Raw genomic sequence first — 14,732 nt, forward strand, 5'->3', positions numbered from 1 at the left:
TTTTTTTTTTTGAGACAGAGTCTTGCTCTGTCGCCCAGGCTGGAGTGCCGTGAAACACTCGGCTCACTGCAACCTCTGTCTCTGGGGTTCAGGCGATTCTCTTGCCTCAGCCTCCCGAGTAACTGGGATTATAGGCATGCACCACCAGGCCCAGCTAATTTTTTTATTTTTAATAGAGATGGGGTTTCATCATGTTGACCAGGCTGGTCTCAAACTCCCGACCTCAGCTGATTCACCCGCCTCAGCCTCCCAAAGTGCTGGATTACAGGCGTGAGTCACCATACCCCACCTTCATTTCTTTTTATTGCCAGTATTTCATTGTATGGATATACCACATTTACTCATTTATTCGTCTGTTGATGGACATTTGAGTTATTTCCATTTTTTGGCTATTACAAATAATGCTGCTATGAACATTTATATACAAGGTTTTGTGTAGACATAAGTTTTTGTTTCTCTTAGATATATAAGTAGGAGGAGAATTGCTGGATAATATGGCAATTGCATGTTTAATATTTTCAGGAACTGCCAGGCTATTTCCCACAGCAGCTGCACCATTTTTTATTACCACCAATCTGATTTACTTTAAAAAATTTTTTTTTTTTATTTTGAGACGTGGTCTCACTCTGTTGTCCAGGCAGGAGTGGTGCTGCAATCATGGCTCACTACAATCTTGACCTCCCTGGGCTCAGCTGATCCTCCTACCTCACCCTCCCAAGTTGCTGGGACTATGGGTGCATGCCACCACATCTGGCTAATTTTTGTATTTTTTGGTAGAGACTGGATCTCACTCTATTGCCCAAACTGGTTTTGGACTCTTGGGCAAAAGCACTCTGCCCACCTTGGCATCCTAAAGTGCTAGGGTTTCAGATGTGAGCTACCATGCCCAACCCTGATTTCCTTTTAATTCCAACAGAAATGAGAGACTAAGTTTAGTTTGCCACTTAGAGGATCTAGTTGGTAATACAGCTTCCAGAGATCATTTATTTTTAAAAAATTCTGGATTCATTAATAAAGTTTTATTGATTATTACATGCAAAGCACAAGTCTGCAAAACAGTTCCTTTGAATGCTTTTCCCCTAGGGTGGTAAATTAATAAACATTAAGTACCTATTTTATACCAGTTGTTGATTCCTGTCCTTCCCTTGGCATTTTCCCTTGGCAGCCTCCCGAGCCCAACAAGGAGAGGTGATGAGGTTGGCATGTCGTTTGGATCCCAAAACTAGCTTCCAGATGGCTGGGGAGTGGCTAAAGTACCAACTATCAACTTTTCTTGATGCTGGTTCTGTGAATTGTAAGTTTTTTTTATTACTGAATGTTAGTGAAATGTTAGGACAGTATCAAAACTATATATAGGAAATGAGCCTGAGCCACACACACATCAGAACGATATACTAATACTAGTCAGAAGTAGCTTTGCTCACTGCCTAATTCTATCTTGGAGAGGGAGCGTTTTCATTGGCTCACACAAAAAAAGCAGATGACACATTTTAAATTTGTTTTAAGTTAGGGTAAAACCATGTCCTTATCAGTTTTGCCATCATTTTCCATTTCTAACAGAATCAACCAATTATTTATTGTTGATTTTATTTGCTTCACTTAAGGCACCAACTTAACAAATTGTATGCCTAGACCTAACTTCAAAACTTTTCAGCCAAATTCTTGCATAGCAGTATTCCTGAATTCAGAAAGGATCTCCCGTTAGACATAACAGGAATAATACAGGGACTTCTCATATCACTCAGCCACCCCAAAGCTTTTGGGAAATTATACTTTACATAAAATCAAAATAATCTCCCTCTACCCGAATGTCTCAGCCAGTTAACTTCTCTGTACTCCATATGTTTTGTCTGTGATCTTAATGCATGCTATATGTGTGTGACAGTATTAATAAAGCAAAAAGGCTGGGGGTAGTGGCTCACATCTGTAATCCCAGCACTTGGGGGGCCGAGGCGGGCAGATCACCTGAGGTCGAGAGTTTGACACTAACCTGACAACCTTGGAGAAACCCTGTCTCTACTAAAAACACAAAAAATTAGCTGTCGTGGTGGTGCATACCTGTAATCCCAGCTACTCGAGAGGCTGAGGTAGGAGAATCGCTTGAACCCAGGAGGTGTAAGTTGCGGTGAGCTGAGATGGCGCCATTGTACTCCAGCCTGGGCAACGAGAGCAAAACTCCATCTCAAAAAAAAAAAAGAAAAAAAAGGGGCAAATTAACTAGTGCACGTCACTGCTTTAGAAAAGCACCATACTACTGGCTGACATTTGAGGGATTTAAAAATCAGTTGTATTTACAATTGGCTCTGAAGTTCTCTGATATTTGGTAACTTGAAAGGTTGAAGAAGCCCCAATGTGTTGCACCAAGATGAAACTAGTAAATAGGACTGCGCTGTATGTAAGCAAGAAAAGCAATTGGTAAATCTTAGGCCGGGCAGGGTGGCCCACACCTGTAATCCTAGCACTTTGGGAGGCAGAGGCTGGGGATCACCTGAGATCAGGAGTTTGAGACCAACCTGGCCAACATGGCAAAACCCTGTCTCTACTAAAAATAAAAAATTAGCTGGGTGTGGTGGCAGGCCCCTATAATCCTAGCTACTCAGGAGGCTGAGGCAGGAGAATCACTTGAACCCGGGAGGTGGAGGTTTCAGTGATCCAAGATCGTGCCACTGCACTCCAGCCTGGGCGACAGAGCGGGACCCCGTCTCAAAAAAAAAAAAAAAAGCAGCTGGGCGCAGTGGCTCATGCCTATAATCCCAGCACTTTGGGAGGCTGAGGTGGGTGGATCACGAGGTCAGGAGTTCAAGACCAGCCTGGCCAGGATGGTGAAACCCTGTCTATACTAAAAAAAAAAAATACAAAAATTAGCCGGGCATAGTGGCAGGCGACTGTAATCCCAGCTACTTGGGAGGCCGAGGCAGAGAATTGCTTGAACCTGGGAGGCTGAGGTTTCAGTGAGCCGAAATCTCGTCACTGCCCTCCAGCCTGGGCGACAGAGTGCGACTCCATCTCAAGCAAACAAAAAAAGAAAAGTAACTGGCAAATCTTTTTGCTTGTGCCTTGCTATTTGAGTGGTGTGCTATGATAATATTTGTAAACTTAAAGGGTGGCATCCTTCTCTAGACATAACCCTTAAGGTTTTCATGAGGCTATTGGATGTGAAGCAGTGTTTTGTGTATTATATTGTTTCCTTATTGGGAAGATTCTCTATGGTCTCAATTTTAATTATTTAGATTCTCATGGAAAAGATTATAAAGGGGGAGGAGGGGAGAAACTAATTCATGTTTATCAAGTGCGTACTAATGGGCCAGGCAATGTTTTTGATGTTCACCTGCATATTCTCATTCATTACTCAAAATGGTTTTACTCTAAGGCTCATAGAGGTGAATTCAGACTGCTCATTGTTAGAGGAGGAGGCATGGTAGGAACCTTCACCTACCTCACTGCTTTCAGCACACATCATCTTTTCTTTGCCCAAGCTGAGACGGGTTAGATTACCCTGCGCCTTCAATCATGAAATTCTCAGGTGTTCTCTAAAGCTCCATTGTCTCTCTGTGTCTTCTGTGATCTTTCAATGCTGATATTTGTGTGTGTGTGTGTGTGTGTTTTAAAGCTTGTTCTGCAGCCGGAACTGGAGAAGGAAGCCTCTGTTCTGTCTTCTCACCTTCATTCGTGCAGTGGGAAGCCATGACTCTTTTTTTGGAAAGTGTTATCACCCAGATGTTTCGAACACTAGATAGAGAAGTAAGTAATTATTTCCCATGCTGACTGCATGATTGTTTTGACCTTTTTCTTTTATTTTCTCTTTCTTTTTTGAGACACGATCTCTCTGTTGCTCAGGCTGAAATGCAGTGGCACAATCATAGCTCTCTGTAACCTCCAACTCCTGGGCTCAAGCAATCCTCCTACCTCAGGCTCCTGAGGATCTAGGACTAGTCACGTGCCACCACACCTGGCTAATATATAATAGAAATGGAGTCTGTGTTGCCCAGGCTGATCTCAAACTATTGGCCTCAAGCGATCCTCCTGCCTTGGCCTCCCAAGGTGCTGAGATTTCAGGCATGACCCACAACACCTGGCAAGTTTTGATCTTTTTTAACTGGTAGTAGAATAGGAAGATCTATGGATGTACGTCTTACAGAAAAGGAAGCAGATTTAGAGAGGCTAAATAGCATACTCAAGTTCAAACAGCTAATTAAATGGCAAAGCTGGGACCAAAACTCAGATCTTTCTAACTCTAAGCCCTACCACATTTAGTATACATTTTAAGTACCACACTGCTTTAGAATACTGTAGGTCACTAGTATAGTGGCCACCTGTAGGTCTGAAAAGGAGGGTATGCACAGGGAGCCTCGACTGATCGGTAAAATCATATTTCTTAAAGCGGGCAGATGAAGATTTACTACATTATAGAGAAACAGACAAAAGATATAATCCGATAATGTATAGAGGAGAACCTAAAGTAGCTGGTAAGCTGGGCGCAGTGGCTCATGCCTGTAATCCCAGCACTTTGGGAGGCCAAGGCGGGCAGATCACTTGAGTTCAGGAGTTCCAGACCAGCCTGGCCAACATGGTGAAACCTCGTCTCTACTAAAAATACAAAAATTAACTGGGCATGCTGGTGCACATCTGTAATCCCAGCTACTTGGGAGGCTGAGGTATGGGAATCACTTGAACCCAGGAGGCAGAGGCTGCAGTGAGCCAAGATCACTTCGTTGCACTCCAGCCTGCGTGACAGAGTGAGATTCTGTCTCAATAAAAAAAAAAAAAAGGGTGGGGCACAGTGGCTCAGGCCTGTAATCCCAGCACTTTGGGAGGCTAAGCTGGGTGGATCACCTGAGGTCAGGAGTTCCAGATCAGCCTGGCCAACATGGCGAAACCCTGTCTCTACTAAAAATACAAAAATTAGCCGAGCGAGCATGGTGGTGGGTGCCTATAATCCCAGCTACTCAGGAGGCTAAGGCAGGAGAATCATTTGAACCCGGGAGGTGGAGGTTGCAGTGAGCTGAGATCGTGCCATTGCACGGAGCAACCAAGTGTGATATATAAAGTAGCTGATAAATCTGAAAAACATTCAGCCTCATGATCAATTGAAGAAATACAAAATTTAAAAGGTTTTAGGGAATAATATACTGCTGAGAAGATGGTAAGAAGCGCACACACAGCTGAGTTCACACTTGTAATCCTAACACTTTGGGAGGCCAAGATGGGAGGAATGTTTGAAGCCAGGAGTTTGAGACCAGTCTGGACAATATAGTGAGACCTCATCTCTACTAAAACTAAAAAAAAAATTAGCCAGGCATGGTGGTGTGCGCCAGTAGTCCCACCTACTTAGGAGCCTGCGGCCGCAGGATCACTTGAAATCAGGAGTTTGAGACCAGCCTGGTCGATATAACAACACTTCTACAACTTCCCTACAAAAATTTTTACAAGTATCCAGGCATGGTGGTGCCTGCCTGTAGTCCTAGCTACTCAGGAGTCTAAGGCAGGAGGATCCCTTGAGCTCAAGAGTTTGAGGTTACAGTGAGCGATGATTGTGCCACTGCGCACTCCAGCCTAGGTGACAGAATGAGACCCTGTCTCTTTAAAAGATGAAAAGAAAGGCTGGGCGTGGTGGCTCAAGCCTGTAATCCCAGCACTTCGGGAGGCCGAGGCGGGCGGATCACGAGGTCAGGAGATTGAGAACATTCTGGCTAACCCGGTGAAACCCCGTCTCTACTAAAAAATACAAAAAACTAGCCGGGTGAGGTGGCTGGCGCCTGTAGTCCCAGCTACTCGGGAGACTGAGGCAGGAGAATGGCTGAACCCGGGAGGTGGAGCTTGCAGTGAGCTGAGATCTGGCCACTGCACTCCCGCCTGGGCGACAGAGCGAGACTCCGTCTCAAAAAAAAAAAAAGAAAGAAAATGTAGCCAAAATGGTTATTTCTGAGTGGAGGCAGTCATGTCAACCTCTGTTTTATGTCTTTGTTACAGGAAATTCCTGTTAATGATGGAATAGAGCTATTGCAGATGGTTCTGAACTTTGATACCAAGGATCCCCTCATCCTGTCCTGCGTCCTTACCAATGTCTCTGCACTCTTTCCATTTGTCACCTATAGACCAGAGTTCCTGCCCCAGGTCTTCTCTAAGGTATAAAGTCCATCTCCTTTGTAAATTTTATTTTGACATTTCTAAGTTAATTTTTATTTATTTTATTTTTTGGAGACAGGATCTTGCTACATTTCCCAGGCTGGACTCAAACTCCTAGTCTCAAGGGATCCTCACACCTCAGCCTTCTGAGTAGCTGAGACTACAAGCATGCACAACCACGCCTGGCCTAAGCTAATTATCTTTGTAACTATTTTTGAAATTATGTGAGGCAAACTAATAAACACAGCTATTTATTCATTTATTAAATATCTACTCAGTACTTAATGCGGATCAGGCACCATGCTAGTGCCTCACTCTTTAGGAACACTCTGGGAAGAAAGACACAAAAACAGTTAATGTTACCTATATGGCATTGCAATGAAGACTTGTATAAAGGAGAGTATTAGAGTGTGCTGTCGGGCTGGCAGGGGATTTATGAGAGGAAGGAACACTTTCTTGGTTTCCAGTTCAGTTGACTAGGTGGGTGATGGATCCACTACCTGAGTCAGAATATCAGATCAGGAAGGAGAACAGGGGTAAAGAAGAGAAGGCAGTGAGTATTTTGGAATACTGTGTTTGATGAATATGTAGAGCATCTTTGTGGAGACATCTCACAATAAATTGGCTATTTGAGGTTGAAGATCTAGACTCTAGAAAGTAACGAGATAAAATTAAAGCATCATCATCATAGAAGTCCCATAATGTATGTAGAGTTAGGAGACATGTGAGTCAAGCAAGGAACCTAGTGAATCGCCATCATTGGAGGAGTGGAGAAAAAAAATGAGAAGCTCCCACAGAAGGAAAAAGAGCCAGAGAAATGAAGAAAATGTTGTATCACAAGACCAGTAGAACTTCAGAAAAGTGGGCTCATTTGTTGCAAATTCTTTGAGTTGGATAATGTTCAGTGAGTTTCTTGAGTATACCCTCATCTGAGTTTAATTCCTTAATAGTGGCCAAGGAAGCAGTCTTATTTCATTGGAATGAGGTGTAAATGGGAAGTAATGAAATGGAATCGACGGGACAGATCATACAACTTTTGATAAAAAGAAGAGAGAGGGGTTTCTATAGCCACGTACTTGGGTGGTAGCATGAATTGTTCTGGGATCCTATTGTAAAATGTTTTGATGGTAAAATTGTGACTCCGATGACTCTTGTAGAGGTAGCTGAGAAAATGGACAATATGAGTAAGTTCATGCCTGTAGTCCCAGCTACTCAGAAGGCTAAAGCAGGAGAATCAGTTGAGTCCAGGAATTCAAAGCTAGTCTGGGCAACATAGCAAGATCTCATCTCTAAAACAAATAAACAAACAAACATGAGTGACCTTTTTTCCTCCTCTTCCTTAGCTATTTTCATCTGTCACTTTTGAAACTGTTGAAGAAAGTAAGGTAAGACCATTAATTAAGCCAATAGATTCTAACTTCTTGAGTACAAATGTATGAATACGTGATACTCAGTTTATATTTTTATATAAATGGGAGGGGGTAGTAAAGGTGGTAGATTATCATATGATATGGTGTTTTGCCCTAAAGACACTATAGGGCATATAGGAAACATGGATTCTTGGTGGCTATAAATGTTACTCCATTTTACTCTTAGGGTTGTGAAAAATCATTGTGAACTTGCCCTTGACTGGAATACTTACATGATTCTATGCAGCACCTGTATATTGTATCAAAAGTAGCTCCGAGTTTGTTGAATGTCTCTTTTCAGGCCCCCAGAACCCGGGCAGTGAGGAATGTGAGGAGGCATGCTTGTTCCTCCATCATCAAGATGTGTCGTGACTACCCCCAGCTTGTGTTGGTAAGCTGCTGGACCCTGGCTGAAGTAGCCAAGTTTGGTTACATTTGTGTGTAAATCCAGCCTTCAGTGTACCTCACATAAATTAAAAACTAGAGGCCAGGGACAGTGGCTCACGTCTGTAATCCCAGCACTTTGGGAGGCTGAGGTGGACGGCTCACAAGGTCAGGAGATCAAGACCATCCTGGCTAACACGGTGAAACCCCGTCTCTACCAAAAATACAAAAAAAAAATTAGCCGGGCGTGGTGGCGGGCACCTGTAGTCCCAGCTACTCGGGAGGCTGAGGCAGGAGAATGGCGTGAACCGGGGAGGCGGAGCTTGCAGTGAGCCAAAATCGCGCCACTGCACTCCAGCCTGGGTGACAGAGTGAGACTCAGTCTCAAAAAAAAAAGAAAAAAATGAAAAAACTTAGAAACTATAGCTTTGCATCAAATAAGCATCCTTGGCTGGGCATGGTGGCTCACACCTGTAATCCCAACACTTTGGGAGGCTGAGGTGGGTAGATCACCTGAGGCCAGGAGTTCGAGATCATCCTGGCCAACATGGTGAAGTCCCGTCTCTACTAAAAGTACAAAAAATTAGCTGGGCATGGTGGTGCATGCCTGTAATCCCAGCTACTCAGGAGGCTGAGGCAGGAGAAGCACTTGAACTCAGGAGGCGGTGGTTGCAGTGAGCCAAGACCGTGCCATTGGTCCAGCCTGGGCAGTGAGCAGAACTCCATCTCAAAAATAAATAAGTAAATATTCTTGAATTAGTATTTTCTTAGTATAGTTAGTAGGATAGTTAGAAATGTGATGGCAAATGTAATCTCTCTTCAAAATACAAATAGTTATCTGCCATATAGATTACTAAGTTTACCCCTATAATTCTACAACTCTTTACTATGTGATGGTCTTAATTACTACTGCCAAATGATGTGCCTGATCTTGAGAAAAGCAGATGCAAATCACAACCCTTTTCAGGGCATGGGGTTATAAGAAATGTAATATTACCCCAGCTTACAAATTACCAGAAATTTCTTCTCTGAATGCACAGCAGTTATCTCCATATATATATGTGTGTGTATATATATAAAACAAGCTGATCTTTTCACATTTGTGGTATGGGAAAGTACAGTTATCCAAATACTCAAGACAAGAGCTATCTTCTGCCTAAATTACCTTGCTTATTTAGGCAAAATAAAGACGTATAACAGAATTAGCCAAATAATAGCCTTATAGGCCTGACTTTCCTGGGACTGCTTTGGTTTTCTTCTTTCTTGCTTGAGGGAGCCACCTCTCCTTGAAAATCAGACCTTTACCACCTCTGACTTTTTTTCTTTTTCATCTGTAGCCCAATTTTGACATGCTTTATAACCATGTGAAGCAACTCCTCTCCAATGAGCTACTGCTGACACAAATGGAGAAGTGTGCCCTCATGGAAGCCCTGGTTCTCATTAGCAACCAATTCAAGAACTACGAGCGTCAGAAGGTGTTCCTAGAGGAGCTGATGGCACCAGTAGCCAGCATCTGGCTTTCTCAAGACATGCACAGGTAAAGGAGACCCCTTGCCCTGACTCACTATACTCAAGCACCCATTTTAGTTTCAGAGCTAGGCCCAGGGTGGGGTAGGGGTTAAGGATATTGAAGTGTGATGGCATTATCCATGATATCTGAAGTTCTCTAAAAGCAGTCTTTTGTAATTTAATCTCTGGTTCAATTAGATTGTGGGTGGGGAAGGCACAGAGTGAGACTCCTGTGGTGTCTGCATTGCAACACCAGCACATTTAGAGAAATGAGAACAGCTAGAAAAGGCCATACAGCCACACAGACACTTACCTGTGCTCATACAGTAGAGAAATTATTTTCTTCTTTGTATTTTCAAGATTATATCCTTGTTTAATTCTTAAACTGTTACTAATAACATTTGGGAGTGGGAAGGGAAGTTTGAACCTTCAAATGACAGCTGACAATTAGTATGATTATACTCCTCTCACTATAAAAACTGTTCTTAAGGGCCAAATAATCACAGCCTGTTAACGCCTGTGGAAGACACTGTCCTTGTTTAAAATCATGATATAGCTTGTATTTCCCCGTCCAACCTTCAGAGTGCTGTCAGATGTTGATGCTTTCATTGCGTATGTGGGTACAGATCAGAAGAGCTGTGACCCAGGCCTGGAGGATCCCTGTGGCTTAAACCGTGCACGAGTAAGACTTTCTGGGAATGGGAAGTGGCATTGGCCGTGGGTAGGAGTAGGGTGTTGTCTTTTGTCAAGTTTCTCATAGATTTGTTTTTTCTATACTGGTGAGAAACGTGGAAGTCTCCACTTCCCTAAGCTTCTCCTTTCTTTTCTTCTTTAGTCTTGAATTCTTGAGTTAGTTCCCACAGCAGAGCAGATGGTCTTTTCTATGAAGTCATTATTTTGGCTTTAAGGATCTCTAAATAGCTCTGAAGACTGAAGGTGTAATGAGGAAGTAGGTCAGAACTTGGTCAGCAGGGTGAGTCCTCCCTGCCATTGCTCTCTGGCATGTAAAGTCTTAAGTGATGGCTTAACTTGCAAACCTGAGATTTTTCAGTGCTTTGCTATATTTAAATAAGCATTGTTCCTGGCTCCATTATGGCACAAGTCCCATTAATTAACCTGGCAAGTAGTAGGTTGATTCAGAGTACCGTGAGGGGGGATTAGGACACTAGCTGTCAAGGCCCAAGCTGGAGGGTGCAGGATCAACTCAAAGAAGATGAAATGATGGCATTTTAAACACTTTGTTTTGGATCGTATCTAAGCCACCTTCTCATCAGGGTCCTGTGGGTGGGTCACTACAGCTCCTAGAAAGACAGCTTACTGAAAGGGAAGTTTCCAGAGCCTACCACTGGCCCTGAAAATGGCAGTGAGAGGATCCCTCTTGGACTTCACCTTAAAGGAAGGGATGGGGGATTGTCGGGGAGCAGAGGATTATTTCATTCTCTCTGGCCTCTGTGTTACTTTTGCCAGAACCTTGAATATATCTAACAGTATTTTGTCTTTTTTTTTCCTTTTTATATTTATCTGTCATTCTTGTTTTTCTATAGATGAGCTTTTGTGTATACAGCATTCTGGGTGTTGTGAAACGAACTTGCTGGCCCACTGACTTAGAAGAGGCCAAAGCTGGGGGATTTGTGGTGGGTTATACATCCAGTGGAAATCCAGTCTTCCGTAACCCCTGCACAGAGCAGATTCTGAAACTTCTTGACAATTTGCTTGCGCTTATAAGGTGAGTCAGAATAATGGCTTTTCTCTGTTGTTTTTTACTTTACCTTAAAACTTTCAAAAGTTTAGTCTGTTTATATGTCTTCATATCTTAGTGGTATTAATGAGGGATTGATTTAAGTCTTGTTTCTTTCTAGAGGTTGTCTCAGTTTTTAAAAAATAACATCAGCTCTCACTTGCATAAATCTTAATTTCCATATAAACCCAAGGGGCTAATCCCAAAAGGTCTTTTCTCATTTTGAGTCTCCTCTTTGTTGTTCTTCCATTTCTTTATACTTCATCCCTATTTTTACTTGTAAGTTTTATTTGCTCTAAATTTTTTAGTAAAGGAATTGCTCTGAGTCTCAGCTCAGATGAACCAAACAACCGCTGGCTGAACATGCTAAACAAAGGAATTACACATTTTTCATCTGAGTTTGCTGGGTCCTTGGTTCTCAAAACTGAGTCCTAAGGCCAGTAGCATTAGCATCACCTGAGAGTTTATTTCAAAGGCAGAATCAAGGCCCCACCCCAGACATATTAAATCAGAATCTGCATTTTAACTAGATCCCCAGATGGTTTATATACACATTAAACATTCAGAATCACTGTTCTAGATCACATGAGTTAATATATTCAAGTGGAAGTAGGCCTACAGTATAGGCTTATCAGTTACTAGATAGATATTTGATGACTCAGGGATGCTCTCTAAATAAAAAGATAGGTTTTTTATATAATTCAGTTATTGGCCAAAGAGTGCTTTTTTTGTATCTCACAGGATTTTTTTTTTTTTTTTTTTTTTTGAGACAGAGTCTCACTCTGTCACCCAGGCGGCTGGGAGTGCAGTGGCGCAATCTTGGCTCACTGCAACCTCCGCTTCCCAGGCTTAAGCAGTTCTCCTGCCTCAGCCACCCAAGTAGCTGGGACTATAGGTGTTCACCACCACTCCTGGCTAATTTTTGTATTTTTAGTAGAGACACGGTTTCGCCATATTAGCCAGGCTGGTCTCGAACTCCTGGCCTCAAGTGATCCATCCACTCTGGCCTCCCAAAGGGCTAGGATTCCAGGAGTGAGCCATCGCACCTGGCTTCTCACAGGAATTTTAAATTACATCGTTAGAGCTCTTTTTCAGTACTTTTTAGCCCTTTCTCCAGGGAGTAAAAGCAGTCTCAACTGGGCAAACCAAATTATTCATGTCTGAGGGAAGCTCTCCTGGGAATAGACACCTAAGACCTGAAGCCTAAGAACCAAAGATTTTAAATTAATGTTGACAAATTGGAGTGCTGGAGTGTCTGATAAAGTTGTCATTGTGGACATATCTGTGGAAATAGACAATATTTTGGCCAGGTGCAATGGCTCACACCTGTAATCCCAGCACTTTGGGAGGCCATGGCAGGTGGATCACTTGAGGTCAGGAGTTTGAGACCAGCCTAGCCAACATGGTGAAACCCCATCTCTACTAAAAATACAAAAATTAGCTGGACCTGGTGGCGCATGCCTGCAATCCCAGCTACTCCAGAGGCTGAGGCAGGAGAATTGCTTGAACCCGCGAGCTAAGATCACACAACTTCACTCCAGCCTGGGCGACAGAGTGAGACTTCCATCTCAAAATAAATAAATAAATAAATAAATAATATTTTCTTTTGATTTCAAAGGGAGGAAAGAGGTCTCTAAAAAGAAGTAGGACTTGTACTGAGAGGGTTAAACATTCAGTCAAGGAAAGGATTGTTTCCATCGTGATGTTTTTATTAATAGAGATGGAGTTTTGCCATGTTGCCCAGGCTGGTCTCGAACAGCTGAACCTGCCTCAGTCTCCCAAAGTGCTAGGATTACAAGTGTGAGCCACCACACCCAACCGTATAGTGATGTTTTTTAAAACCACAAGGTTCTTCTGCAGCTAGAGAAATGTGAAAGTGATGGAAATCATAGGGCAAGAAACTAATCAACTAGGCCTTTTTAGGCCTGTGGCCAGAATCTATGTGGTAACAACCCAGACATGGAAACGGGGTTCATTCCTGGTTGGGTCTAGAGGCCACAAGACAATAGTATGGTTATCATTTTCTATATAATTTTCTTTTTAAAAAAAGTAAATTTCAATTTCTAGTTTTTTCAATTTCTAGAAGTTTTCAATTTCTAGTTACCTTCCTATTAGTAGAGCAAGATTCTCACGTGTTCACTATGTCTTTCTCCAGTTTTTTCTCTATAAATTCACTATTCCTATTTTCTATAGAAAGACAATGGAAAGTATATAATTGCTGTTGGTAGATAAGTAGGTCTTGAATTTATTTTGCAAACAAGACCTGTTCTGTCTATCTTTTCATTTAGGAGGCTAAAAGCAGAGTCAGCTTGACTTTAAGGACTCTTATTTTCTTAGTCTTCAGATGGTTATTTTGATATTTTTCTAAGAGTTCAGTGCTTTTAGAAAATTCAAAAAATCAAAAGGCATTTTGAAAAATGCCTAACGTGTAATGATTGAGTAGACTGCTTGAACAGTGTGCAGCTAGAGCTATTAGAGTTTTGCTTTTTTAGTAAATTTTATTGGCTGGGTGCAGTGGCTCACGCCTGTAATCCCAGCACTTTGGGAGGCCGAGGCACATGGATCACTTAAGGTCAGGAGTTCGAGACCAGCCCGATAAACATGGTGAAACCCCACCTCTACTAAAAATGCAAAAATTAGCCAGGTGTGGCAGCGGGTGCCTGTAATCCCAGCTACTCAGGAGGCTGAGGCAGGAGAATCGCTTGAACCCAGGAGGCGGAGGTTGCAGTGAGCCAAGGTCACACCACTGCACTCCAGCCTGGGTGACAGGGAAGACTCCATCTCAAAAAAGAAAAATAAATAAATAAATAAATTTTATGTTGAAGTGTAACATTTATATAGAAAAGGGCATAACTTGTGACTGTGTGTAGATGAATTTTCACAAAGTGGACACATTCATGTAATCAGCACTCAGATCAAGCAGCAGCTTTACCCAGTACCTCTTTTCAGTAATTACCTGCTCCTCAAAGATAACTACTATTCTGATTTGCATTTATTTATTTACTTACTTACTTACTTACTTTTGAGGCAGGGTCTTGTACTGTCGCCCAGGCTGGGGTGTAGTGTTGCGATCACGGCTCACTGCAGCTTCGACCACATGGGCTCAAGCAATCCTCCCACCTCAGCCTCCTGGAGTATCTAGGACTACAGGCGTGAGCAGCCATGCCCAGCTAATTTTTAACTTTTTGGTAGAGACAGGTTCTCTCTCTGTTGCCGAGGCTAGTCTTGAATTCATGGGCTCAAGGGATCCTCCCATCCCAGCCTCCCAAAGTGCTGGGATAACAGATGTGAGCCACCTCACCCGGCCCACTATTCTGACTTTTAACATTTTGCCCAGGTTTTTGAACTTTATGAAAATGAAATCAGAAGTATGCACCTTTTGGTGTCTGCCTTCTTTTTGCTCAGTATTTTATTTCTGAGGTTCATCAATGTTACTGCATGTACTTGTGTTTTTTATGTTCTCCTTGCTTTTATGATATTTCATTGTGTGAATATGCTATAACTATTCAGCCTTGATGGACTTTTGGGTGATATTTAATATTACAGATCATGCTGCTGTTGACATT

General features: G+C 42.5%; 1 protein-coding gene across 1 annotated transcript in view; it reads left to right on the forward strand.

The window, feature by feature from the left end:
• The window catches only part of XPO5 (exportin 5), a 53,724-nt gene that overhangs the window by 18,854 nt on the left and 20,138 nt on the right, over positions 1-14,732 (forward strand). The window contains exons 13-20 of the mRNA XM_011960365.1: positions 1,166-1,294; positions 3,611-3,741; positions 5,971-6,126; positions 7,470-7,511; positions 7,837-7,926; positions 9,257-9,456; positions 10,011-10,110; positions 10,973-11,154. Of these exons, the coding sequence (XP_011815755.1) occupies positions 1,166-1,294; positions 3,611-3,741; positions 5,971-6,126; positions 7,470-7,511; positions 7,837-7,926; positions 9,257-9,456; positions 10,011-10,110; positions 10,973-11,154 (1,030 nt within the window). The remainder of the gene's footprint in view (positions 1-1,165; positions 1,295-3,610; positions 3,742-5,970; positions 6,127-7,469; positions 7,512-7,836; positions 7,927-9,256; positions 9,457-10,010; positions 10,111-10,972; positions 11,155-14,732) is intronic.

Source organism: Colobus angolensis, unplaced genomic scaffold (genome assembly GCF_000951035.1).
Source record: "Colobus angolensis palliatus isolate OR3802 unplaced genomic scaffold, Cang.pa_1.0 Scaffold51, whole genome shotgun sequence".
NCBI classification, from domain to species: Eukaryota; Metazoa; Chordata; class Mammalia; order Primates; family Cercopithecidae; genus Colobus; species Colobus angolensis.